The 27,466-nt window shown below is 37.1% G+C and overlaps 1 protein-coding gene across 6 annotated transcripts in view; it reads right to left on the bottom strand.

Moving 5' to 3' along the window:
* HMCN1 (hemicentin 1) overlaps positions 1–27,466 on the bottom strand; it is a 530,431-nt gene that overhangs the window by 275,258 nt on the left and 227,707 nt on the right. For 5 of the 6 annotated variants that reach the window (XR_009008571.1, XM_007166971.2, XM_057547914.1 and 2 more), the window contains exons 12-15: positions 15,682–15,823; positions 14,466–14,593; positions 12,098–12,211; positions 6,632–6,790 (exon numbers count right to left, since the gene is read on the bottom strand). Coding sequence is in view for 5 of the 6 variants with exons in the window: in XM_007166971.2 (XP_007167033.2) it covers positions 6,632–6,790; positions 12,098–12,211; positions 14,466–14,593; positions 15,682–15,823 (543 nt within the window). In the remaining variant the exon portion in view is untranslated. Of the gene's footprint in view, positions 1–6,631; positions 6,791–12,097; positions 12,212–14,465; positions 14,594–15,674; positions 15,824–27,466 lie in introns of all 6 variants that reach the window. The other variant, XM_057547919.1, reaches the window with a different exon arrangement.

Raw genomic sequence — 27,466 nt, 5'->3', positions numbered from 1 at the left:
GAAGGAACACTCCCAAATTCATTCTACAAAGCCACCATCACCATGATATCAAAACCAGAAAAAGATATCACAAAAAAAGAAAATTATCGACCAATATCACTGATGAAAATAGATACAAAAATCCTGAACAAAATACTAGCAAACAGAATCCAACAACACATTAAAAGGATCATACACCATAATCAAGTGGGATTTATCCCAGGGATGCAAGGATTCTTCAATATACACAAATCAATCAATGTGATACACCACATTAACAAATTAAGGAATAAAAACCATATGATCATCTCAATAGATGCAGAAAAAGCTTTTGACAAAATTCAGCACTCATTTACGATAAAAAACTCTCCAGAAAATGGGCACAGAGGGAACCCACCGCAACATAATACAGGCCATATGTGACAAACTCACAGTAAGCATCATACTCAATGGTGAAAAACTGAAAGCATTTCCACTAAGATCAGGAGCAAGACAAGGATGTCCACTCTTGCCACTCTTATTCAACATAGTTTTGGAAGCCATAGCCACAGCAATCAGAGAAGAAAAAGAAATTAAAGGAATACAAATTGGAAAAGAAGAAGTAAAACTGTCACTGTTTGCAGATGACATGATACTATACACAGAGAATCCTAAAGATGCCACCAGAAAACTGCTAGAGCTAATCAATGAATTTGGTAAAGTTGCAGGATACTAAATTATTGCACAGAAATCTCTTGCATTCCTAAACACTAATGATGAAAAATCTGAAAGAGAAATTAAGGAAACACTCCCATTTACCACTGCAACAAAAAGAATAAAATATCTAGGAATAAACCTACCTAGGGAGACAAAAGACCTGTATGCAGAAAATTATAAGACTAATGAAAGAAATTAAAGATGATACCAACAGATGAAGAGATATACCATGTTCTTGGATTGGAAGAATCAATATTGTGAAAATGACTATACTACCCAGAGCAATCTACAGATTCAGTGCAATCCCTATCAAACTGCCAATGGCATTCTTCACAGAATTAGAACAAAAATTTTTACAATTTGTATGGAAACACAAAAGACCCCGAAGAGCCACAGCAATCTTGAGAAAGAAAAATGGAGTTGGAGGAATCAGGCTCCCTGACTTCAAACTATACCACAAAGCTACAGTAATCAAGACAGTATGGTACTGGCACAAAAACAGAAATATAGATCAATATCTTGTACCTGATAGATCTATCAGGTACAAGATAGAATACCCAGAGATAAACCCACGCACATATCGGCACCTAATTTACAACAAAGGAAGCAAGAACATACAATGGAGAAAAGACAGCCTCTTCAGTAAGGGGTGCTGGGAAAACTGGACAGCTACATGTAAAAGAATGAAATTAGAACACTTCCTAACACCATACACAAAAATAAACTCCAAATGGATCAAAGAGTTAAATGTAAGACCAGACACTATAAAACTCTTAGAGGAAAACACAGGAAAAATACTTTTTGACATAAACCACAGTAAGATCTTTTTTGACCCACCTCCTAGAGTAATGGAAATAGAAACACACAAAAAAACAAATGGGACTTAATTAAACTTAAAAGCTTTTGCACAGCAGACGAAACCATAAACAAGACAAAAAGACAACCCTTAGAACAGGAGAAAATATTTACAAATGAAACAACAGACAAATGATTAATCTTCAAAATTTACAAACAGCTCATGGAGCTCAATAACAAAAAAACAAATCATCCAGTTAAAAAATGGGCGGAAGACCTAAGTAGACATTTCACCAAGGAAGACATACAGATGGCCAAGAGGCACATGAAAAGCTGCTCAACATCACTAATTATTAGAGAAACGCAAATGAAAACTACAATGTGGTATCACCTCACACCAGTTAGAATGGGCATCATCAGAAAATCTACAAACAACAAATGCTGGAGAAGGCGTGGAGAAAAGGGGACCCTCTTGCACTGTTGGTGGGAATGTAAATTGATACAACCACTATGGAAAACAGTATGGAGGTTCCTTAAAAAACTAAAAATAGGACTACCATATGACCCAGCAATACCACTACTGGGCATATACCCTGAGAAAACCATAATTCAAAAAGAGACGTGTACCACAACATTCATCGCAGCTCTATTTACAATAGCCAGGACATTGAAGCAACCTAAGTGTCCATCAACAGATGAATGGATAAAGAAGATGTGGCACATATATACAACAGAATAGTACTCAGCCATAAAAAGAAACAAAACTGAGTTATTTGTAGTGAGGTGGTTGGACCTAGAGTCTGTCATACAGAGTGAAGTCAGAAAGAGAAATACAAATACCATATGCTAACACATAGATATATATATGGAATCTAAAAAAAAAAAAAATGGTACTGATGAACCTAGTTGCAGGGCAGGAATAAAGATGTAGACATAGAGAACGGACTTGAGGACATGGGGTGGGAGGGGGAAGCTGGGGCAAAATGAGAGTAGCATCGAGATATATACACTACCCAATGTAAAATAGTTAGCTAGTGGGAAGCAGCAGCATAGCACAGGGAGGGAGATCAGCTCGGTGCTTTGCAATGACCTAGAGAGGTGGGATAGGGAGGATGGGAGGGAGGCTAAAGAGGGGAAATGGGGACATATGTATGCATATGGCTGATTCACTTTGTTGTACAACAGAGACTAACACAGTATTGTGAAGCAATTATACTCCAGTAAAGATCTATTTTAAAAAAAAAAGGGTAGGTGAAGCTCAAGTTGTGCCCATAAAACTCAATTAAGATGAGAGAAGTCACCAGTGGTGAAGAAGCTTTGGGAAGAGTGTCAGGCACGAGACAAGCACAAGGTCAGGGAATAAATGTACTGGTACCAGAAAACAAGGCAAATGAGAGTACCAGGCACTAGGTAAGCAGCCAGGATAGCATCAATGACAAGCAAACATCAAAATGAAGCAGCTCCTACCTCACCCCAAGAAGTCTTTTAAGTACTTCCTACTCCTGAGTGTGGCCAATTCGGACTCCAAGTGAATTACATTGGGTGGATGGTAAACAGATTAACAAAACCAGTGGGAAAGGAAGCAGAAGTGATTATAGTACAAAATATGGAACTTGTGCAGAGGAGCTGCTTAGAGAAGTAGCTTAGGGAAGCTACAGCCCACCAGGTGGTTTCAAATCGCAGCTCCACTATTTCTTAGTCTATAAACTTGGAAAATTATTTTACCTCCCCCAGTTTAAATTTCCCCATGAACAAAAGGGCGATATAAACTATCAATGATCAAAAATATTGTATAGTTAATTTATTAAATCATAGTTCTGGAGTTTAATGTATCTAATGTTAGTTTCAATTTTGGCTTCTGCATACAGTCTGTTGGATTTATTATGCTGGATCCTCTGTGATCCCCTAAATATTTGTGTGCAAGCACTTTGAGGACTGCACAGGGTTAAAGCACGGTACAGCTCTGTTGTCACTTACAGGTGGATACGGCTGTGTGCACACATTATTTTGAAAATATAAAAGTTACAAACAGATTGACCATCTTGCTCTGACACCTATTCTATAAAATTATTCTAGTTCCTTTAGTGATAATTAAATCTATCCCCACTATGCAACTCTTGCATTAGATTAGTCAACCTGAGATTTTCTTTCCTAAAATGGCTGAACATACTGTTTTGGTTCTACCAAACCACAAAACATGAAACCACAGTCTAAGTCTAAAACATCACCCTCTGTGGTGTGGAATGCTGCAAATATAGTCACTACCAGGCCAACTTTTTGTTTGATGTAGCCAATCTTCTTCTCTTCCAAATGACACCCTTTTAAAAAAGGATGAAAAGCATTGGTAACATTCCCTGAACATTGACCTGAAATGTCCATAACGGAGACTCACTACAAGAAGCTAGAACTCATGAATAACATTAAATGGCCTTTTTATGATTATTTTTTGATCTAGTATTGTTTATGTGAAATAATAGGCCCACAAAAACAATCTGAAAGTCTAACTAGTTACATGATATGGATAAAAGCAAGTTTTTCTTCTTAAGTCATAATCTACTTAAATTTATGCCCAGTAGTTTTGGAACTCAAATGAATAATTTTATGCACCACTAATAGTAGTACTTAAATTGTCTCAAGCTCTTTTTTAAAAAAAATCAAGTTGAAACAGTGACTATCGTATTAAAATCACAATGCTTAATCTTAAACGCTATACCACTATTATATATGCATTTCTATATTATTTTTCAAGACTCAAAGAATCAAAGTGACCATTCAGTTTGTAAAGTTAATATTCACCTATTTGATACATGTTCATTAAGCAGCTTCGGAGGAAAAGCAGTAACCGCTGACATGCTGAATGCACATAGGCGATAATACCTCATTTCATCTTTACAACCAACCTATCAGGTAGGTACTGTTGAAAGTCAGGTAGAAAACCCAGTCCCTTTCTATAGCTCATTGTCTTAAACACTATATAAATTCTAGGGAAAACTTGTTCTTTTATTTGTTTGCTTTTAAACCTAATAGCAATAATCACAACTATCACTGCAACTGTGATTTGCACGGTGCTTGGCAGTTATATCCTCTGTCTGCTAGGATATGTAACAATAGCTTTATGTGGACAGAAAAGGTCTAATCAAACTTTGTAAGCTACAATGATCAGAATTCTAATGGTGAATAAGGAAATAGTTAAGGCATAGCAGAAACATGAATGGCACTGATGTTAATATTAAGTTATTTGGCAACTTTTAACAGTGATCAAGGTTACAGTAAGCAAACAATAGAGTTTATGTAAGTAGTTCCATCAGGACAATTACTGGAATAAAAGTTAAGGAAGCCATTGTTTTAGAAAGGGTCATTGCGAGTGAAGATCTTGAATATGAGTGGAGATAAAACAAAATTCAGTTCAAGGAATAAGGGATAAATATAAAACTTTTGTTAGGATGTTTCCTATCTACTCCAAGTCACTTCAGCACAGACAGACCTAACCCTTATATGGTTTGTCACTAATCCGAAGAGAGAACCTGGAAAGTCCAGAAGCTAAGAAGATTTTCAAGAAGACAGTAAGTAAGCAAAGAAACATGTAAGATGTTTACATTTTCTACAGTCTTGGAGGGGTTGAGGGTGTCATTCCCTTTTTGCTGGGCTATTTCACTCTTCCTTCTAGAGCTAGACAACTCTACAAGAACATTGGGTGAATAGAAAATATCTGTGCAGGAAAGAGAGAGAAGCAAAACTGGAAAATGTTGAGAAGTGAAACTTTGTATATTTCTTGAAAACAAGAATTCTGTATCTAATCACCCTCTTCATTTGGGCCTTATATTTCTGAAAGCATTTCTTGTATTTTACACTCTGCTGGTAGATTCAGAGACCCTCCACCCAGAGATTCCAATCTTATTTCCAAGGCACTTCTCTTAATAACCACAGAGTTTAGTCATGGTTCAAACACATCTTGCTGTGCCCTAGACAAATTCTACAGTGGTCTTTGTGGCCATTTTCAGCTTTGTTGATTCTACCCCAAGGGCATAATCACCAAGAATGCAGAGCGTTCACCAGACAGCCTAGGGGCTTGGGGATCATAAAAGATCCCAGCAGGAAAAAAATTTTAGTTTATATGAAATAAAATACGAAGCTTAGAGGGTCATGATTTTCATTTAAAGAACAAAGATAGTAGAACTAAAATGTTTTGTATTAACTTTATTCTAAATAAAAAATGCATTTTCTTTATAGTTCTTAACTTTTGTTAAAAAAAAACAGCTTTGGCATGAAAATCATCATGCATAAATGAAAATACAATTTAATGAAATGTCATATTTTATAAATTTAAGTGATGCAAACATTTGACTTATCTGTTAAAATTAAGCTGCCAGGGTCTTTTTCACATGAAACAAGCTCTGTTTTATTTCATGTGTTACCAAACTGTGTAATTTTATTTTTCAAGAAACATGAGATGAGATGGAGAGATGAAGAAGGAGGGAGGGCCAAACTTCTTGAGTAATCTGACTAAAGTTGTCATGCACATGCTGTATCATTCACATTGTGATTGACATTTATTTGTAGTTTGTACTTGGTTTTATACATAGAGGAGTCATTGCTAGTGAATTTAAAAAAAAAAAGTAAGATAACAATCTGCTACCTTTGCTGTCATCAACATCTCCAAATTATGGTCTAGGGCCAAAGTCTAAGTTTTGGCCTCCAGATGTTAATACTTAGGAATTTGGTGTCCAAAGGATGACTCCTGATAGGAAAATGTTTGGCAACAGATGATAGACCAGTGAAGCCTACAGTCTCTGAAATCAAACAACCTAGATTCAAATATCCAGGCTCTGTCCCTCCATAGCTCTTGACCCTGGTCAAGTTGCTTAGCCTTCTTAAGCTTCCGTTTCCTTACCTATATAACAGAGAAAATTATAGTATCTTCCTCTTAAGATTGTTATGAGGGTTTAATGATATAATGCATATACAAGTTCTTAGCACAGTGCATGGTAAATAGGAAAAAACTTGGTATATGCTAACTACCATTATTATATTAATAATCTGAAATGCTCTCTAATTTTGCCATTCTGACAAATATTTCCACCAACTGCTTCAAAGTTATTAGTGTCAAAAAATACCAGGTCAATTTCAATACAAACTTGTCTATCAGAGACGGGATGCTTACAGCCAACATCCAGAGTTATCTTGCCAGTTGCTCTTCCGGCATCATTGACAGCAACACACGTATAATCACCAGCATCCAGATCTTGAGTTTCTTGAATCTTCAAAAGTCCCAAGAGAGGGTCAATAATGAGAAATGGTGAGGGCCTCAGCTCAAGATCCCCTAAGTCAAAACAAAGCGGAGAACGTTAAACAGTTAAATGTTTACATAGTTTGCTATTGATTTGATTGCAAAACTTCTGAAGAAAACGATTGTAAAGTTTTTAAATACAAGTGTCTTGCACAATGCAGACACTTAAACAATGTTTATGCAATGAAAGAATGAAGTGTTTCTTGGTAATGAGCTGATTTATTAGTCTGTATAATTCCACAGGCTAATCTATAGTCAAAAATCAGGCCCTAAATGAATTATATACAAATATTTCCTACCGTATATGTACCTAAATGAGAACAAACTCTCTGAAGCTATGTTGGGGGACTAGGAAAGAGTGGCAGCTGTCACCGTGGCTGTGTTAGGTAAGAAGGGAATGGGAAGATGAAGGTTGAAATGAGGTTTCTACCATCTTGTGGCAGGATGAATTTCAAGGACCCAGGAAATGCTTCGGAGACTATGGCTGTTCTTAGTTTGGCTAATGACCAGGTTTCTGGTTTGCTGAATGTTCTCAGTCAGATTTTGTCTTGTGAAAGGTATGCGCTGCCTGAGAGGATTCTAAGGATGGTTCGGGAAGTAGGAACCACAGCTGGCTAGAGAGGGTAGGGAAGAGCTTGCTGAGAGAAGAGAAAGAATGGATGAGGAACTCTTGACAATGGCCAGAGAGGAGTATTGTTATATAAATCTCCCAGGATACCTCTACTAAATCTGTATTAGGCATCAAAGTTCTTTAAGTTGGAGTTAGAGGAAGAGTTTTTTATTACGGAGTCTTTTGGAAGAAGCAGGCAGGGGATAAATGAGTGGAGGATGGAACCAGCTATTGAGTTTGACCTCGGTATGAGGGTAGAATGACCCAAGAAAGATGACTTATGTCTGCGTTGCCTATCCCTGCAGTGCCTCAGATCCCCTGAGAACCATTTCTATTTGAAGGCAGGCAATGCCTCAACAAATCTCTAAGTTGGGTTAGCCTTTCCTTAGGCTTCCCTTCCTCCAAGGTTTCTCCTCATCGAAGAATGAATTTCACCAGGATGACAAATATCATAAAAAATTACCTAGCACTGATGTTTAAGTGGCAGCCTAGTGTCCGTATCTTTTTTGTTTGTTTTTGTAAAGGGTGATGTCAAACTCTTTGTGGGGATCCTAAAAAATTCCAGGAGGTTTAAGGGCCATTGCCTTAGGGTTTCACAGCATGCCCAGATGTCAAGTCTGAAGAGGTACTCTCCAAAATGCCATATACTAGCTTAGCCATGTGCCCTGGGACTAAGGACTGTGGAAGTAACTCCCTTAGCTTTTAACAGGCTAAAACCCCAGAGCTAGCAATTCTCTAGGACACTACATAAAGCAGCCACCAACAGACTCAGAGCAACAAACAATTCTCCTTTTGTTTTTATAATTTGGGGAGGAGAAGAGGTCAAAGGAGCCATAAATTTAAAAACAAAAAAATTACATTAGCAACTGTCAGTGCCAAAAATAAAGTATTTTTCAGCATTCCAACATTTAAAACCCCAATCATCCTTTTAAGCTTGCTACTGGATACCACGCGAGAATGAGAGAAGCAACTAAAGCCTTGTCTATGTGCCTCTGGGAAACTTTTATAAGTAAAAGCAGATGATGTTGACATAAACTTTCCTCCCTCTAGGGGAGGATGCAATGTGACCAAGCTGTTCATCAAGCATTAAAAGGTTTGGACTAAAATGCATTTAGATTTTTGGATTTTACTTCTCCTTTATTTCTTCTGTATATGTCAGAGGACATAACAGGTTGAAATAAAGACTAAAAAGCTACTTTTTGTTAGTAGCTTTTTTTTTTTTAAATAAAAGTGTTTAAGGAATAGCAGCAATGAAACAAAATATAAATTGGAAAACACTGGTTATATCAAGTTTGCATTTTGATCACATTTTGGTCATCTCTCTTGATTTCTACTGAACAATTAGTAATCAAATCACTGAGAAGCCACAGAGAAATACAGAACTTTGAGATGAAAATGATTGAGGGAGAATTTACTTTTAATATTAGATAAGATTAGAAGAATGTTTACACACATAGTAAAATATATAAACTTTGCTGACAATCTATTCTAGGATTGAACAATCATTACCATTAAGGAGGATTCTTTCTGCTTTAGTTTAAATTCAATTCTGGCCTCTGTGGATGCAAAGACTAACAGAGAGATCATTATCCATGACATAAGACCCTTTAAATTGTTGAAGGTTCTTCAGTGGTTCTCAAAAATGTTTGTCTCAAGACCTTTTTATACTCTTAAAAATTATTGGGGACTTTAATGAATTTTTGTTTATGTGGATTATATTTATTTGTACTTCGCATTTTAGAAAGGAAACTGAAAAATTTTAAAACATATGTATTTAGTTTCTAATAACTCATGACATTTTAACATAAATGTATTTTATAAAAAAAAAAATTTCCCTGAACAGGAGAAACTTAGTGAGAAAAGTGGCATTGTTTCACATTTTTGCAAATCTCTAGAATGTCTAGCTTAATAGAAGAGAGCTGAGTGGTCATTTTTGCTTCTGCATTCACTTTATTGGATATCACATATCATGTAGCTGAGATGAGTGTGAAAAAGCCAAATAACATCTTAGTATCATCAGGAAAATAATTGTGATCTCATGGATTCCCTGAAAAGAATTGTGGGGAACCTCCAGGGATTCCCAACTACACTTTAGCAACAACAGATCTAAAGAAACAAATTCAATTTCTTTACTATTTTACCAGAAATATTCTTTATACAGCATTTTAATAGTGTCCCTGATTCTTCTTTGAACCCACTTTATGTTGCTCATTTCTTTTTTTTTCCTTTTAATTAAATTTATTTATTTATTTATTTATTTTTTGGCTGTGTCGGGTCTTCGTTTCTGTGCGAGGGCTTTCTCTAGTTGCGGCAAGCGGGGGCCACTCTCCATCGCGGTGCGCGGGCCTCTCACTATCGCGGCCTCTCTTGTTGCGGAGCACAGGCTCCAGACGCGCAGGCTCAGTAGTTGTGGCTCACGGGCCTAGTTGCTCTGCGGCATGTGGGATCTTCCCAGACCAGGGCTCGATCCCGTGTCCCCTGCACTAGCAGGTAGATTCTCAACCACTGCGCCACCAGGGAAGCCCTATGTTGCTCATTTCTAAAATCTAAAATTTTGGGGGGCATTTGTATGTACGAAATTCCTTTTCTCAAATGGTCTGAATGAAATACAATTTATTAATGAATGATGGTTGCCAAGGGCTGCAGGGCAGGGGAAATGGGGAGCTGCTGTTCAACAGGCATAAAGTTTCAATCATACAAGATGAATAAGTTCTAGAGATTTGCTGTACAACAGTGCCTAGAAGTAACAATAGTGTACTGTTGCTTAAAAATTTGTTAAGAAGGTAGAGCTCATGTGTTCTTATCATAAATAAAAAATAAACAAACGACCACCTACTTTATTCAATAAGAACTGCCTGAAAAAAAAGCTATGAAGAAAAAGTTATTCTTATGGTTAGGGAAAGAACTATTCTTTCCCCCTGTGGTTTCCATAAGGTAGGATCTTCCTAACCTTGTTGTTGCCTCATCCCCAGCAGAGGTGGCACAGAAAGGTCCAGCTGCCTCCTCATCCCTTTCTTTTTGGAGCCAGTTTGCATGTAGAAGAGTTTGTCCCCTGGCTTTTCTCTTTATGATCCAGATTCTGCTTATGGAATAAATTGCCTGCCTGGGACTGGGAGAGGAAGTGATACTGGGGTTCAGGGCAGCTCTGCATATTGGTGATGAACATCAATCGAAGCAGGTCCTCCAACATGATGTGTCAGTGCTTAATGCCCACATGCTAGCTCTGTTGGTGCCTAACTCGAACAGAGAAATGGGATATGATTTACTAGGCGCACTGAACTCCAATGTCTCTGGTTGAGAAAAGAAACTACTAGGCAGTCAATTCTAGAATCTTCCATGTGGTAGCTGCACAGCTCCCTAACTCCTCATTCACCTCCCAAGCCATTTGTGGGACCAAAGCTGACATACAGACTATTCAGGAGAGTAGCACCTACTTGGGAGAATAAAAGACTTTCTCTCTGTGACTCAGCTATTTACAGGCAGAGAAATCAGCAGGTTCCATTACTTTAAAGATTTTTTTTATTATTAACATAAACTACTGATTGATATTTTTCTGGATTTATTTAATTAAGATGTGCGTTTGAAACTTTTATCTACTTCATTTGTAAGTTAAAGATTTAAGTTTTTCAAATAAGTTAAATTAGTTTTTGTTGACTGAAACCTAATTAAGAAGCAAATCGAGAAATGCTTTCTTTTCAGAGAAAACACGAAGACTAAATCATTTAACATGGAAAACTATGAAAATGACATTATCTTCTAGTTTCCCTCCCTGTTTTTGATTTGTATTATTGAAAAGTATTTGTTTTCTACATAAAGCCTTTCCTTTTCACCTCGTGTTCCCTAAGAGTTTGAACCCGAGGTGAATTCACAATTTTGTAATTATGACATCAACCTGTTGCTATGGGAATGTCTGTGATTTAACAAACAGAATCATAACAATAGTGCTTTGTACTATTTAGCATTTTTCATCTGAAGATTAAAGAGTATTTTGCAAACAGCATCTCAATAATCCTAGCAACCTCCCTCTTAGGGTGTTTGTGGGGATTTTTCTTTCTCATAGATTGGAAAAACTGAGAGAAAAACAGAAGCAGGACATTTTATACAGATATCTACTGTCAGCATTTGAGCCTAGACCAGGAACCAAGGGCATTCTCACCAAGGACAAGCAGCACATTTTGGTTATTTTATTACAGAATCACAGAGGTAGAATCTTTATATCACAAATAGAGGCAGACAATTTCTATACTTGATATAAACAGCTGCCATGCAATGATGAAGCTGACCACAAAATACGTTTGTCTTCCAGTCAAATGTCATTCAACTGTAATTTTCGAGGTATGTCTTTATTTGAGCACTTTATAGAAAGCATGCTAATTGTGAGAGCCTAAGCAAAGTCAACTGAAATAAGTGAAGCTATTTTAAACATTAACTGAGTATTCTTGGACAATTTTCTACAGGAAACAATCCTAAACTAATAAAGAGAATGTTCAGCTGGATTAGCAAAGGCGAAGTTTTCCTGCTTAGATTTTCACGGTCCTATAATCCACACCAGATGTCAAATGCTGAAATTCAGAGTGCAGAATTTTGAACTATCGTCTCTAGTGAGACCATAAACACATTTTATGGGGCTGCTAAGTCACACACCAAAACAAATTTTTAACAAATCATTTTTATCTAAAAGAGAAAACAACACTAAGTGAACCGGACATGAACATACTTAAGAAATGTACCTTTGAACCATTTAACCTGAGGTGGAGGAACACCAGACGTTTTACATTCCATAACTGTTGTATCCCCAAGGGCAACCAAGAGCTCACTCTGAATTACGATCAACTTCGGGGCTTCTGAAAACAACAAACATGCAAATAATTAACGTCTAGCACAATGCCACTTACACCTTGTTTATGTTTACTAAATGAACCAATTAAAAAAAAACTATTATTATTTACGTGCTTGTGGCTATCTCAGTTTTTACAAACAGAAACAAACTCTTATGATGTATATGCACACAGATGTGTGTGATGAAAAGATCATCTATAAGGCCAAAAGAATACTAGGAAAAAATAATTCTGATGAAACAGTGTCCAAAAATTTAGGAAATTAATTGATGCACATTTTCTAGGTGATGCACATTTCAATTAATCGATGCACATTTTCTACGTGACTTTAAGGATATTCATGTCTATCTACAGAGAGACAGTTGTAGTCTAAGGCTAAAATTTGCATCTATAAAAAGTAGAATCTCCCACTTTTAACTCTATTTTTCCCTTTGATGTTAAATATAGACATTCTCTAAGTTTCTTTCCTTAGCTCTGTTTGATTCACCCCTTTGCCTAATGCTTTAGTTCATGCACATATTTTTTTCTTAACTGAACATTTTAGGACTTCCTAACTTCAATTGAGGTAGTTTTAAACAAAGCCAAGAGTTAATTTCTCAAAGATCATGTTACTCCTTGGCTAGAAAACTTTGGTGATTGCATTTCATAATTCCCTAGTTTGGCTTTCAAAAATCATAAACTGGTGCATGGCTTTCTTTTGAACTTCACGCTCCATTACACTTCCTTACTTATCACAAGGTATGGAGCTACACTGGTAGTCCAAAACATGCACTATTCCCTCCCATCTTCCTGCTTTTGCTAAAGTTTTTTTCCTCTGCCTGAAATGCCCTTTGCCACAACTCTTCAAATCCCACTCATTCTTCCAGGCTGAGCTTAAATCCTACCTCTTTTAAGAAGTGTTTGCAAATTCCCCAGTCAGAATTAATCTTCCCCTCCACCAACCTTCCACTTTTGTACTTATTTGTCTGTCTTATTATATTTATTTACATATATCCACTCCCATTAATCACGCTCGTGAAAAGTAAGGACCTCATGACATACATTTTTTATTTTACATTCCACAGTCTCTAGCACAGCATTTTACATACTTTGGGTGATTACTAAGTTAAATAAATGGGTGAAATATTTTGGTTTCTTTGTGAATGAACCAAAATTCATTTCTGTGATGCAGAATCTGTTTCAACCCCCATTCCCAACTGTTTGTTCCCTCTCCACATGGCTGTTCTATGAACGTTTTTAATTGTCATCTCTAAATCTGAGCCCATCTTCCCTTCTAAACTTATTCACCACGTGCCTTCCTCATTTCTATAAATGAGACTTCTTCCCAGGCTTTTAGGTCCAGTATTTGTGACATTTTTGTTACCTCCTTCATCTATACACACCATCTACAATTCTCAATCTTTATTGTGGCTCTTTTACACTCCTTCCTCTCCACTGCCAATTTTACTACCTTACTATGAATGATGAAGAAAAATGAGAGAAAGGGTGGATTGCTAGTCATTAATTATTCACAGTTTACAAAATGACACTGAGCATATAATGCCCTTGTCCTTTATTTGTCTAAGAAAGACCAAAGTAAAAGAAATATTCTATTCTATATTACATATTCTTAGAATATACGATTATGTATTATAATAGATTCGATTACATTATATATGTTAGAATGTATTATATTCTACTATATTATGGAATATTATATTATAAAATAGTTGTCATAAAGTATATCTTCAATAAATGTCTGAGTTTGGAGGGGAAAAACTGAAGATGAAAAGCAAAAAGTAATATCTAGATAAGTGACAGAGATGTTGTAAATATTTAATTATAACAGAAATATTATAAAGTTTCATATGTATAAATATATTTATACATATATATATAAATTCATATATATACGAACATAAGTGGAAAATGTAAAATGAAAGTTGAGGTAAACTAGGAAGGATACAGAATTTATTAATTTGTAAGTAAAATATTACAAAGAACAGATGAATCATGGAAGGATAGAACTCTGTGGACATTCTGGAACTCTTCCATAATCTGGAAGCTTCCTTGATTTCTGTTGATTACCAAAGCTATTCACCCCCTGAACTTTTAACTTAAATTAGTTACAATATTTGCTTTAATCAATATGTGAAACAAACAATAAATTATACAACTGGGTATAACTCATTCCTAATATTAATTTTCAAAAAAGTACTTTTACATTGCTTGATATGATATTCATACTATTTGTACTGCCTTTTAAACTGATTATACTTGCCAGTGTATCTGAGGGTAGAGGTCTGTTTATCCATCCCAGCTGAATTACTTGCCAGGCAACCATAGATCCCTGCATCTTTGGGAACTGCATTTTTGATAAATAAGGTACCTTCTGAGGTCATCCTATACCTACAGACAAAAAGAAAATAAAATTGAAAATACTCTAATAATAGTATCAAGGAACTATAGCACCTTCCTTTCAAATATTTTAGAGTTATGTTTGTGGTGCTGATTGCAGAAATGATTAACATCATCATTTTATAAGCAGAAATGTTATAATGATAATAACAAGAGGTCCCACATATCTAGTACTTGCCGTGTATCAGGGCTGCTCTAGTAGCTTTACATTTATCAATGTTTTAAATCTTCCTAACAACCCAATGAGTTAGATATTATTATCTCTGTTATACAGATGAGCAAAGAGGTTATACAACTTGCCCAGAGTCAGGGTTAGTAAAGGGAAGAAGTGGAATTTGCACCCAGGCAATCTTGCTCTGTGTGAACTTCTAAGTTAAACAGTTCCTCAAAACAAAAACCTGAGAGATGCAATTCCTCACATCTCAAGTGAGTCTGTGAAGAGACCAGGAATAGAATCTGGCTCACACCTAAGCCCTTCTCCTCCTGCCAAACCCAGAGTAATGGAAGCCCGATGGCTGGAAACTTCAGTGCTTATGCCCCTCGTGTTCAGTACTCTCTCTGAGCATGAGAGGATTCATTTTCTTTTAAAAGCATCCAGCAGAATGTACGATAGTATGGCAATGGTGAGCAGGAGTTACGAACAATGTCTGCATACACTTTAATTAGAGCTACTGTTCTGTCCTTTGTCTCTCCCTCTCTCTTCTGTTAAATCTCAGGACCAAACCTCTAGCAGACGGGTTAAAACTACACATTACTTTACCCACAGAAAGTCCATTATCCCCATTTCAATTATTCAAGGTAAACCAACTGTTACAGTGTTATGTTTGCAAAGCAAAGTATTAGGAAGCACTTAGTCCCAGCTATTGAATTCAAGACTTAAGGACCTCAAACTCTATACATTTATACATTCATCATTTATTATTTTACTGACATTTCCTGGCCTATTGAGAAAATCTAAAGCTGTGGATTTGGGCCAAATCTCCCTTAACCTTACGGATTTGGTCAGATTAGTATTGTCCAGAAATTTCACCAACTTCTCTCACTCAGTAAAAACAAAGAACATGATACAAACCCAGTACCTGTGTGAACCCACAATAAACATATCATTCATGGTCCAGGTGATCTTTGGTTTGGGATAACCTGTTGCAGAACACATGATGGAGACCTCAGATCCACCTGTAAAAGACTGATTCTTGGGCATCACAGTGACTTTGGGCGGTTCTGCAGATAAAAGGAAACACACAGAGTGAAATGTCAATGATGTTAGCAGATTTGCAGGCTTCTCACTGTCACACCTTTACTTTTAAAAATTTATTTATTTGTTTGTTTATTTAGTTATTTTGCACTTTCAGGAGTGTACAAAACTGGGGTCTGCTCCTTTCACTCCCCCAGAGCTCCTCCTCTCCCTGAAAGACCGATGCAGGCTGTGGCTGGGCCCCCAAAACCTGACTCCGCACCCCACAGGCCCAGGCAGGACCACAGAGGGCCTCATCTCTGGCCATTCATCCCAAGGTCTTGCAGCCCAGCCCAGCCCAGCCCCGTCAGCCGATCTGGAGCCCCAGGCCTGCTCCTACTCCTGGATCTTGCAGGCATGACAGTGGGCAAGGCTTTGCCTTCAGACCTTGGTGAGGGTCTGGCACACTCTCCTGTGAGGGGACATCAGGGGCCTGGGTCTGAGGCCAATGACAGAAAGAGGCTTCCACTTGATGGGGCCTGAATGCAAGGGGGAGAGCAGCCGGACTACTGTGACATAGTATTATTTGGCAGCCAGGGCTGGGGTCCCTCTGTCCATTCTCTAGCCAGGTCCTGCCCTCAGCTCCTGACCCAACCCATGGCCTCAGCTACTGGGCTGGCTGGGCACAAGGCCCTGCAGTGGCCCCGTTTTTCTGGGGTATCTTGGACGTGCGGGAGAAGGTGGTCCTCGAGGTGGTCCTTGGGACTTGGATGTTCCCAAGCTCATGGCAGCTGGTGTCCGTGAGGTTGGGAACATCCAGCCACAGGGTGGCTGCTGGTGGGGGTGGCGTCCAGCACCTTCATCGTGACCATTCCTGAGGTGAAGAGCTTCCTCTTGGGGTTGTAGAAGGAGAAGGTAGAGTATAACACAGAGGTGAGGGGCAACCAGCCTTAGATCACCAGGTAGAAGGCCCCTCTCTTGAAAGGCAGCAGGTCCTATTGTCGTTCTGCACGCCCTCAGGGTAGAGTCACACTTCAAGGTTCTCTCTGACCACGCCCAAGCCCACCTGTGCCATCACGGTCCTGGTACTTTGTTAGTTGATGATAGAAGAAATTTTCACAAATTAAGGTATGGGGAATTCATCCTAGTTTATACATGATTTGGCTTGAACTTTATGCTAATTAGAACAGCCTGTCTATGTACTGTCAAGCATGCATTGTACATGGGCTTTAACCATTAAACAATGTATTTAAAAAGTAAAAATGGAGTAACTGTGGTTCAAGCATTCAAAACGGAGCCAGGTGGCCACTGTGGGTGTGGTTTCAGACACGCTCCTGCATCACTGAGAACTTGAATTTTCTGAACTGTATCAAACTCAAGGACACCACCAACTGTTCTCAAAACAACATCTGCTAGCAGTTGCCTGCTGCAACCTTATGGTCTCAAGGTCTCCCCTTATAACTATGCAACCATTCAGTCCCCAAACAATCCTTGCTTAACAAGCACCCTTTCTTCTTGCCGGTTCTAATCCTAATTCTTGACAAACAACTTATGCAACTTTGTGGGTTTTGCCTATATAAGCCTCCCTCATTTTGTTTGTTCAGGCAGAACACAATTCAAGTGCTTCTTGAATCTGTGTCTCCAGGGCTACAGTCCTCAGTTTGGCTAGAATAAAACTCTTCTCTATTCCTATTATAGACTGTTTACTGATTATTTGCATTGGCAATGAAGATGCCCCAAGGTACACATGATCAGGCCCATGCATCCTATGAAGAACAGCTCCTGCTTGGCAATCTGCATTCGGGAAGGGCCTCCATGAGATCACGATGCCCAGGATGCCCTGGTGGTTAGAGATGATGACACAGGGGTGGTCCACCTCCAGCTTCTGGTGGCCCTTAATCTCAAAGTGAATGCAATATATGTACTTGAAGGACTGGATGAGCCCAATGACGATGCTCACATTCTCCACTATCTGGCCATGGCGACACAGCAGGCAGGTGACCGTGGCCACGGTGACGACCATAAAGCAGAGCACGCAGTACAGGGTGACCTTGGCTTAGAACTTGGCCATGCAGCTCAGCGGCACAGGCAGCTGCAGCAGTGTGCAGTCAACCACAGCCAGAGTTCCATGGCCAAGGCCGCGCTGGGATCATGCATGTACGGCGGCCCCCTTGGAGCCTCGATGGCACTGGCCTCAGGCTCCCTCCTTGGGCTCTGGCTGGAGAGGAGCTCTTTGGATAACCCCTATCAGGGATCTGGTCCAATCCGTGCAAGAGAGAAACCAAAAGTAATGAAAGCACGGGAGGTAAATTGCTTTTGAGAGTAGAATGAATCTGATCCCAATGTTGTGTTTCTGCATCTCCACTGGTTACTATGGGGCCCCTGGCTACTTTGCTCCCACTAGTTGACTACTGGTTTCCATCTGCTCATCTGGAACTTCAATATAAACGTGTTTTCAGGCAAAGTCTCTATACTGGGTCTTTTGCCTCTTTCTATCTAGTGAACATAGGTTTGGAGCCAATCTTGTCCTGACTGCTGCCTGTTTTGTTTGAGTTGCTCTTTCCCTTTTTATTTGTTTGATGATAAGTTTGTTGAGGTCGAGATCATGTCTTTCTTATTATTCCATATTCCAATATATTCCACAGTACATAACATCTCTTTCATGTTATGCAGTGACTTGTAAATGAAAGACACTTAAAGCCATTGATGGAATACAGGTCATTCCTAAAAGGTAACTTGGCTCTGAGAATTTTTATGCCTGCCGGCCTCTGGAGATCCTGTGATACTATCATTTGCCTCATGCCCATGGATTCATAGGACCTCAACTTAGAAAATATCAAAGTGCCTATTGCATTCCACTTCTATGGCAGAAAAAAGAGTTCTGAAAATGAAATATTAAATCAGAAATTTATCGTCAAAAAGGATACAAGAATTCTCTGGGGTAGCTGGGATGTTGATATATCTGGTCTAATCAATTATATGTTTTACATCTATACTACTACAGAGTAAGAATTAATCATCAAAGAAGGTACCATCAAAGAAATATTTAATCATTTTCTTTCTCTTTAAAGCCTATTTTTTAATTTTATTGAAGTATAATTTACTCATAATATTATAACTTCAGGTGTATAACATAGTGATCAGTTATTTATATAGATTAGGCACCATACAAAATTGTTATAATATTGACTATATTCCCTGTGCTGTACATTATATACCTGTGACTTATTTATTTTATAACTGGTAGTTTAAATAATTTACTTAGTGTAAATATCCCCCACTCAGTCAGCTAGAAATAAATTCATTTCCACAATTTTTGAAATAGATGTCATGAGTATTAACAAAACTAAATTAATTCAATAATGTGCTTTTTGCGCAATTATTATGTTCCAGGCTCTGTGCTAACTTATAGGGATACACTGATGAGCCAAACAGACATGGTGTCAGCTTTCCATTCAACTGGGTTTTTACTATAAATGAAATTGAGAATTCAGTTAGTCAGTTAGATCTGGATATATTTATGATGTACCTTTATTATAAGTTAGTCTGCAAACTGTGGTTTGGTTTCACTAAGAGGAATCCCCAAACATTTGAAAGAGATACAAATGGTGCCGCTGAACTGGGCAGCTAAAGAACAGAACAAACCTAATTAGTGCCTAATTGCTAGCAGCTTATAATCGCCCTTCTTTTTTCTCCTGTTTACATTGTTTTTCAAATAATGTTTGCCTTTGAAGTTAATGTTTAAAGGGTTTTTCCAGCCAGTGGACTTGGTTGATAGCCTCATTATTCCATGGTTTCTTCTTGGTGAACATAGGGCTAGAGAAATGTGTGAGGTCAAGGGCAGACTGGCCATGGCCAGTAAGTTCAAATTGTGATTGCATCTGGAGTCCATCAATTCTGAAATGCTGGAGTACTACATGATGTGGGGATGCTGCAGACAGCCTTCAGGGGAAGAGGTGGAAAAAAATGAACAGTTGTTTCTCTTCGGAATTTTTTGAATACCTACATTTATTCCCACCTTCCTAAAACAAAAGGTTTTTCATGTCTACCTCATTTTGACATAGGATTGCTGCAAAGATTCGGCAGCTCTTGGGATTTCTGTCTAAACATGATGCCTTCCAATGGCATCTGCCAGAACTGGTTTGGCAAATCTCCCAGCGAGAATCCCACTGGTAGGCTCTGTAGTTCAGATATTAAAGTGAAAATAAATGTCAGTTACCCAAGCCAGGATGTGGAGAGCTAGGAGGTCATTTCTCAAATAACGCCTGGGTATAGGGTGCTGCTCAGGGTCATGAAATAAGTCTGTGTGCAACATACAGATGGGATGACATCATCCCACAGAAGGTGAGAAATTTACCACTGCTCTGGAAAGAATATTTCTCCTGATGATAAGAAAATTAGAAAGGACATGAACAAACACAGGGAAGCATAATGGGATTTCAACCAAATAACAGTTGAATAAAGGTGATCAGAATGATTCAGACTTTACTTGATTAGGTTAAATAAGGATATAATAGACCTCACTATAATTATTTCAACTGCTAGATTTCTTTTAATCCCTAGAAAAAAGCTCAACTTGTTTTTAAAAAGTAGATGTAATGGAGCAAGAACAAGGTATTGAAGAACCACAGTTCAACTCCATCAAAGTCCAGAGTCCAATTTCAGGCTTTAAGGAAAAGTAATCCATTCTCAGTTGGTTTTCAGTCTCATTTCAGCATCACAATCATCACCATTATCATCACCACCACCAACACTAACCATCTGCACCACCATTGTAAATAACAACTTGCTGTTCATTAGCCAAAGCAATGGGAACATGGCACTCTATTAGGTCTTAAGGCATTAATTCATTCTTTTTATTTGAACCATAACGAAAGAAAAATATGTGAGTTTTTATAATTCGTCACCAATGATTTTAAAATGTTAAACATAAATTAGGATACTAAGAATAAAAAATACTACTTTAAGACTTAGGTGTCTTTACATAGCATTAATGCTAAGGTTGCAAAATGCATTATAAGAGAGCATGAAAACAGCCATTGCTCTGACTACAAAGACCAAGGAAGATAAAATCTCACCTAACTCTTAAAAATCTCCAACATCACCTTCATACGCAAGAGGCACATTTCCTGTTAGTCAGGTCATTTTGGGTCTGATTTGTGGCTGCTATGCCTCTGGTAGGAAACTCTCAAAGACAAGACCTAAGGCCTTTTTCTTCAAGGTGATTTAATTACCATCAACAAATTAATCAGACAATGGTAATGATTTGAATTACTTAAGCAATAATTTAAAATATTTTTCAGCACTGGTATATTTACAGTACTTGGGCAAACTTCTTTGGGTTTTCATTCTTTCACAAAACAAACATTTATTGAGTACCTACTGTATTTCTGATACTTTATGACCTCAAAGATCTCACAGAATATTGTATACAAAGACATATTATGTACAATTAGGAACTAAATCTCTTTCTAGTAGTCAGTTCATTGAAATAGAAAGGTGGGCAGAAGTTACTGAGTATCTATGTGCCAAGAATCTAACTCTAGACCCATCATTTATTTTTCTCAATAACCCTATGAAGTATTACTGCCATTTTACAGATAAAAAAACTAAGGCTCAAAATGGTTAAATAATCCATTGTATCTGGTTTATATTTCAATGGAGATAATAATGGTATCTATACACTAATATGTATAAAATAGATAACTATTAAGAACATGCTGTATAAAAAAAAATAAATTAAATTAAAAAAAAATCAAGATGAGTGTTTTTACCTTTGTGTAAAAAAAATAATAATAATGGTATCTAACTCATAGGGTCATTGTGGATTAGCTAAACTAATATACATAAAACGCTTAAAAAATTCCTGGTACATAGTAGGCACTATGTAATTTTTGCCATTATATTCCATTATATGGTAAAGTATGACAAAGAATGATAAAATAAGTATACAGTATTTATAATATATGTGTACAAATGTATTATCTAGACATTTACACATGAAACTTGATCACAATTCTCACACTTGCATATAGTATTTAGGTTACACATCCTAGTAATAAATAATACTTATTATATATTATTCGATTCTTCTGAAATTTGAGATGTTTCTAGACACTCAAAATGTATTAGAAATTTCAATAAAAACAGATAAATTTAGTTTTACTGATGGAAAAAAAACACACCAATACCTATGTCACCTGGCACATGTTAAAAAAGAGTTATGATGATGTAATGAACATATGGTTATGATAATATCAATTTCATTCTTAGTGAAGTAATTCTGGTCATTAGGGACTTACTTCATCAATCAGTTGGAAAACTATTTCCTTTTTTGTTGCAAAATTCTCTCTAGTGACCTAGACTAATTAGTGACAGACATCTACCCTTTCCTGACACCACAGAAGACAAATTAATACTTCTCATGTTCATACAGACGTAGAAGGAGGAAAGGAGGCTTTGTCTGGCCCTTTGCGTTCCATGTGGCAGCATGTGATTATGGAAGAAATGTCAGCTCTACACTGAATATGCTCAAATTTAACCAGGACACCTGTGTTCATCTTCAGCTTCAAAAATCATCCTCATAAAGGAGCAGTCAATGGAATCAACGGAAGATAGTCTGTTTTAAACAAAACTTTAAGGTCACATCATGTAAATAAATACCACTACACTTATTCTGATTTTTACTCCTAAGCCTGACCAATACAAGCATTTGGAAATTTAGCGGCCACTGTGCCAACCTTAAAAGTGATAAATTGTTTTAGCCGATTTCACAAAATTTTGCAAAACTCACCTGACAGAATTCCTAAATTAGGGTGAACTAGTTTAAACACTACTTCAAAAATAATATCTGTATAAATTTTTTCACCAGGTAATTATCAGCTTTTGTTGTAAAATATGGTTTTAAATGTAAGCAGTCATATGCTGGCATGTGCTATAACAGGAAAAGAAAGTACTTATATAATGAAATCTAAAATTGTTGACGTGATTCAAATAAGCCATTGAAGTTAACATGGAAACATGAAAGACAAGGTTGGTGACCCCGATTTTCCTTATAGTCTGCTATTGTTACTTTGAGGTCCATTCAGCAATTAAGGAGCACACATCCATTGGGTACAACTGTGTTTTTCTCTCTGTGCAAGGCATTATGATTTTTTTTTAAAAAAGGGCAATAAGGGCTTCCCTGGTGGCGCAGTGGTTGAGAATCTGCCTGCCAATGCAGGGGACACGGGTTCAAGCCCTGGTCCGGGAAGATCCCACATGCCGCGGAGCAACTAAGCCCGTGCGCCACAACTACTGAGCCTGCGCGTCTGGAGCCTGTGCTTCGCAACAAGAGAGGCCACGATAGTGAGAGGCCCGCGCACCGCGATGAAGAGTGGCCCCCGCTCGCCGCAACTAGAGAAAGCCCTCGCACAGAAACGAAGACCCAACACAGCCAAAAATAAATAAATAAATAAATAAATATTTAAAAAAAAAAAAAGGGCAATAAGTATCACACAGTGCGTATAATATGATTGGGGAAAAACAACTAGACACATGAAATTGATCATGACTAAGTGCAGGCTTGTGTGGCATAAAGTAAATAAAAGTTCTACAGGATACCAGAAAAAAGAAACCAACAATTTTCAGAAAGGAGGTGGTTTATGAGAAGGGCTTAGCATTATAGGCAGGATATAGGTAGGGAACATTAAAGTCCAACAACTCTATGAGCTAAGTCACAGAACTAGAATGAGAATGAAGTACTTTGGAGGCAGTCAGAACGCCCCTGTGACTCAAGTATGAGAAGTGGAGTTGGGGTAAATTATGGAGGGATGGAAAATAACAGGGCAGGGGCTAGAGTTGAAGCACTAGGAAACAGAAATTCACTGAAGGTACAATGAACATGGCGTTTGACAGAAAACATTCAGTGGCCATCAAAAACTCAATTCTGAAGACTGAAAACAGGATAAGTGTAGTACCTATCCATCTTTTTGAGAAATTTAATACAAAGAAAATTCAAACCTCATACATGGACACCAAAAATTATTTGCCTGATACTACTCTGACATATAAAATTTAGCAGCATCAGTAATATTTTATGGACAAAAGAATTATCTACCGGTTTCTCTACTTTTAATCAATAATTAGCGGTGAAGCCTTAACAGCAAGTTCAAGTATTCAGTTATCCATATTAAGGAAACATGAATGATGGAAAAATATATGAATATCTAATTATTTTAAGGTAAACAGTTTTCTTGTATGGAAAGGAAACATTTTTATTTCTTTTTGCTTATCCATACATGGTTTTATGTGGATCAAGGGTGAAGATCAAATGTTGAAAGTATTATGAAAGAGTCAGCTCGTGGAGGACTGAGGGGTGTAAATTTTATTCTGGGGTAATTAGGAAACCACAAAAAGGGTTTGACTAGATGGATACAAAGCAATATTTAGGGAAATTTCACCTGATGGTACTATGGAGTAGAGTGGGGCAACAAAATCAGAAGAAAGGAAGTCCCTAAAAAGAGGATTTTTATGGACTTAGTTTAGGCATGTGAATCACGAGGGGGATGAGGGTGGTGTCAATGGAGATAACAAGAAAGGGAGTGATGTGAGAGGCAGTGAAGAACTGAACTAACCCATGCATAGGGAAAGTGAGAGGCGCCTCAGCCGAAAAATATCATTACAACTGGGATAATTCCATTTGAACTCTATATTTCCCATTAGATCATTCACTCTGATCCCTATCAGCATAGCCAATCATCTGCTGATTCCAGCATCAATGTCACATAGAAAATGTGTCCCATATAGGTGTCCATAAATAAAAAGGATGTGGGAAATTCAACTTTAAAAACTGATGTACTGTGTTTGTGTGGCCTGGGAAAAAGAACAGAGAGAGAGAGAGACAGAGAGAGACAGAGAGAGACAGAGAGAGAGAGAAATAAGGCATGATTCCTGAAAATAGATCTCAAGTACCCTACTTCCTGGTCTAGAGCTTTTGTTACCCCAAAAAGCAAATTAGATTAACAGAATCAACCATGAAAGGATTTTTATCTCAAAAACTTCTTGTGTTCAAAAGAAATAGGGTTACAAAGTTTTAGAACCTTTTATTTCCCAATTCCAAAAGGATTTGCGCCCAAAAGGAACCTAGTGGAACAACTGATTATCAATTGCTGTTGTTTAAATAGGCATTAAATTACATTCTGGAAAAAAAGTATTTCAAGGCTATCAATTGATCTCTGTGATGTAAGATTCCCAGGCTTCTAAATGTTCCTAATGATAAACTTTATGTCATGAGGAATTAAGACTCTGATGAGAAGAAAGATACTCCATTAACGAGTTTTTAGTATTAAGTTTCTTTTCTTGAGTTCTCTCCATAAAAGCTAAGTAAAGATCCTCATTTTAGAGACTGTTTAAACCTACATTCAGCCCAACCACCTAATTGACTTATATTTCTGAAAACATATTAGAACTGTTTTACAACTGTTCCCCAAAATATTTTTAAATGTGGATAATATATTCCCTTAAAATGTTGCATGGCCTAACATCAAGCCATGCTACATGAGAAATTGGAAAATAATTAGTATTTAATTACTGAACCTAGGTTCCATTGAATCCTACAGCCTGAAAATATATTTTACAGCATCTCTGACCCTTCTAAATATCTGTATTTACTATAGAAAAAGCTAACTTCAAAAGGTTACATAATGACTATCACTGAGCCTGCTGAGAATTGTAATTAGTAGTTGCTGTGTCCTGTTTTAACAGATGTGTACCTACTGATTTACCTCAACCAGCTTATTTAAAACGTATTGACATTGTTCTAAAATGCATTACTTCAGTTTCTGATTAGGAAGGTAACTCTAGCTAGTTCTGATGGTAACTAACTTTTAAGTGTGAAGCTTGTACAATGAGAGTAACAAAATTTCACTAAGAATGATTTATAATGGATAGATGTGCTTGCTCACTTAATTTTTCCTAAATCTTCAATCAGTAGAAATGGCAATGGAATATATTTTAATATTTTTAAGTTTTTCCAGGACTACTAGACAGTTTGCATAAGTGGCCAGGGAGTCTTTCCAAACAGCAAAGGATGAAAACTTAAAACTAACCAATCAGCCAAATGATCAAAAACAATGAAAACAGGTATCAATGGCCTGGGAAAAGAGGCAAGGGCCACTGAAATTCCAAAGATATGGAATCAAACGCAACATTTCCAAATGAAATCTCATCAATAGAAATATGAAGACCTGGCTACAACTTTCCCAAAATGGTAGAATTATTCCTGAATGGCAATAATTCAAATGAATTACGATAGTGGTTAGTCTACAGGGCAGTAGCAATAAGTTTCCTAAGACTTCGGTTCTTGCTATTTCTGCCTTTCTTTTTTCTCCAGGAAAACTGGAGCTGTCTCCAATAGCTACATGCCTATTTAAATTCAAATTTAAAATTTCCAAAACTAAGTCAAATTTCAAAACAAGCTCCTTAGGTGCATTAGCCATATTTCAAGTGCTAAATTGCCACATACAGCTAGTAGCTATTATGTGGGACAGCCAGATACACAACATTTCCATCATTATATAAAGTTTTACTGGACAGTGCTGGACTAGAGAGCAAGTCTATTAAATCTCAGAGAGAAGGTCACTAATTCTTTGACTTACCAGTAAGTGGGTACAGTGGCAATAAAACACACAGGCAAAGACTAAATATTGACAGTTGCATGCTAGATTTGCAAAAAAATTCCACACCCAAATTCCAGTGTGGTTATGAAATTCAGTTAATGAGAGAAAGGCAATAATTTCAGAGACAAACAATGATAAATTTAGGCTACATTCTATTTTAATGACAAAATCTTAATGGCAAATATGCATCAAGATTTCTTTTCTTCAAAATTTACAACTTTTATTTTTCCAATATAAGATATAAGAATATGTAAATATACCAAATGTTTGCTGCCTTTATACCCATTTTAAGTAATTCCTAATGTAAAATTATTTATACATTAACATTGTTTCTATTTAATGCTATGTTTTCTTTCCTTAACAATAACAACAAGAAGTCATGAATTCAGGACCTTCTTTGGATGATTAGCTAAAACAGATTAAGACAATAAATATGGTTGATCAGAGGAAAGAATTTTTAAAGTTTAGTTTTTTCTTAGTTAGAAAATCTTGTAAATCAACTAACTCCAATAAAAAGTTTTAAAAAAGAAAATCTTCAACTAAATGATGACTAACATTGCCTATTACATTGCCTTTTCTTTAGTGGATCCTCTTTATAACAATTTTCCAAAATCAGAGAATTTCCAAACTAAAGAGGAAGGCCAAAGCTTAGACTTACATTCTCATTTGACTTGGATAAAAGTGGCAAATTACCATTATTACTTCTTGGCATATTAGAAGGATACTATTAAAGCTTTACATATATCTACTTGCATCTCCTGATTCAGAATCAATTATAGCAAGAATATCTTTTGACTATAAAAAGCTGATCACGTTCATTCAGACAACAGAATATTATACAGTGCTAAAAAGAAATGAGCTATCAAGCCATGAAAAGACATGGAGGAATTTTAGTGAAAGGAGCCAATCTGAAATGGCTAATTACTGAATGATTCCAAGGATATGACATTTTGGGAAAGGCAAAACTATGGAGATAGTAATAAGATAAGTGGCTTCCAGCGGTTGGGAAGGTGGGAAAAACAGATGAACAGG

This window comes from Balaenoptera acutorostrata, chromosome 1 (genome assembly GCF_949987535.1).
Source record: "Balaenoptera acutorostrata chromosome 1, mBalAcu1.1, whole genome shotgun sequence".
NCBI classification, from domain to species: domain Eukaryota; kingdom Metazoa; phylum Chordata; class Mammalia; order Artiodactyla; family Balaenopteridae; genus Balaenoptera; species Balaenoptera acutorostrata.
Note: the sequence above shows the minus strand (reverse complement) of the source record. Positions and strands in the feature narration are given on the sequence as shown.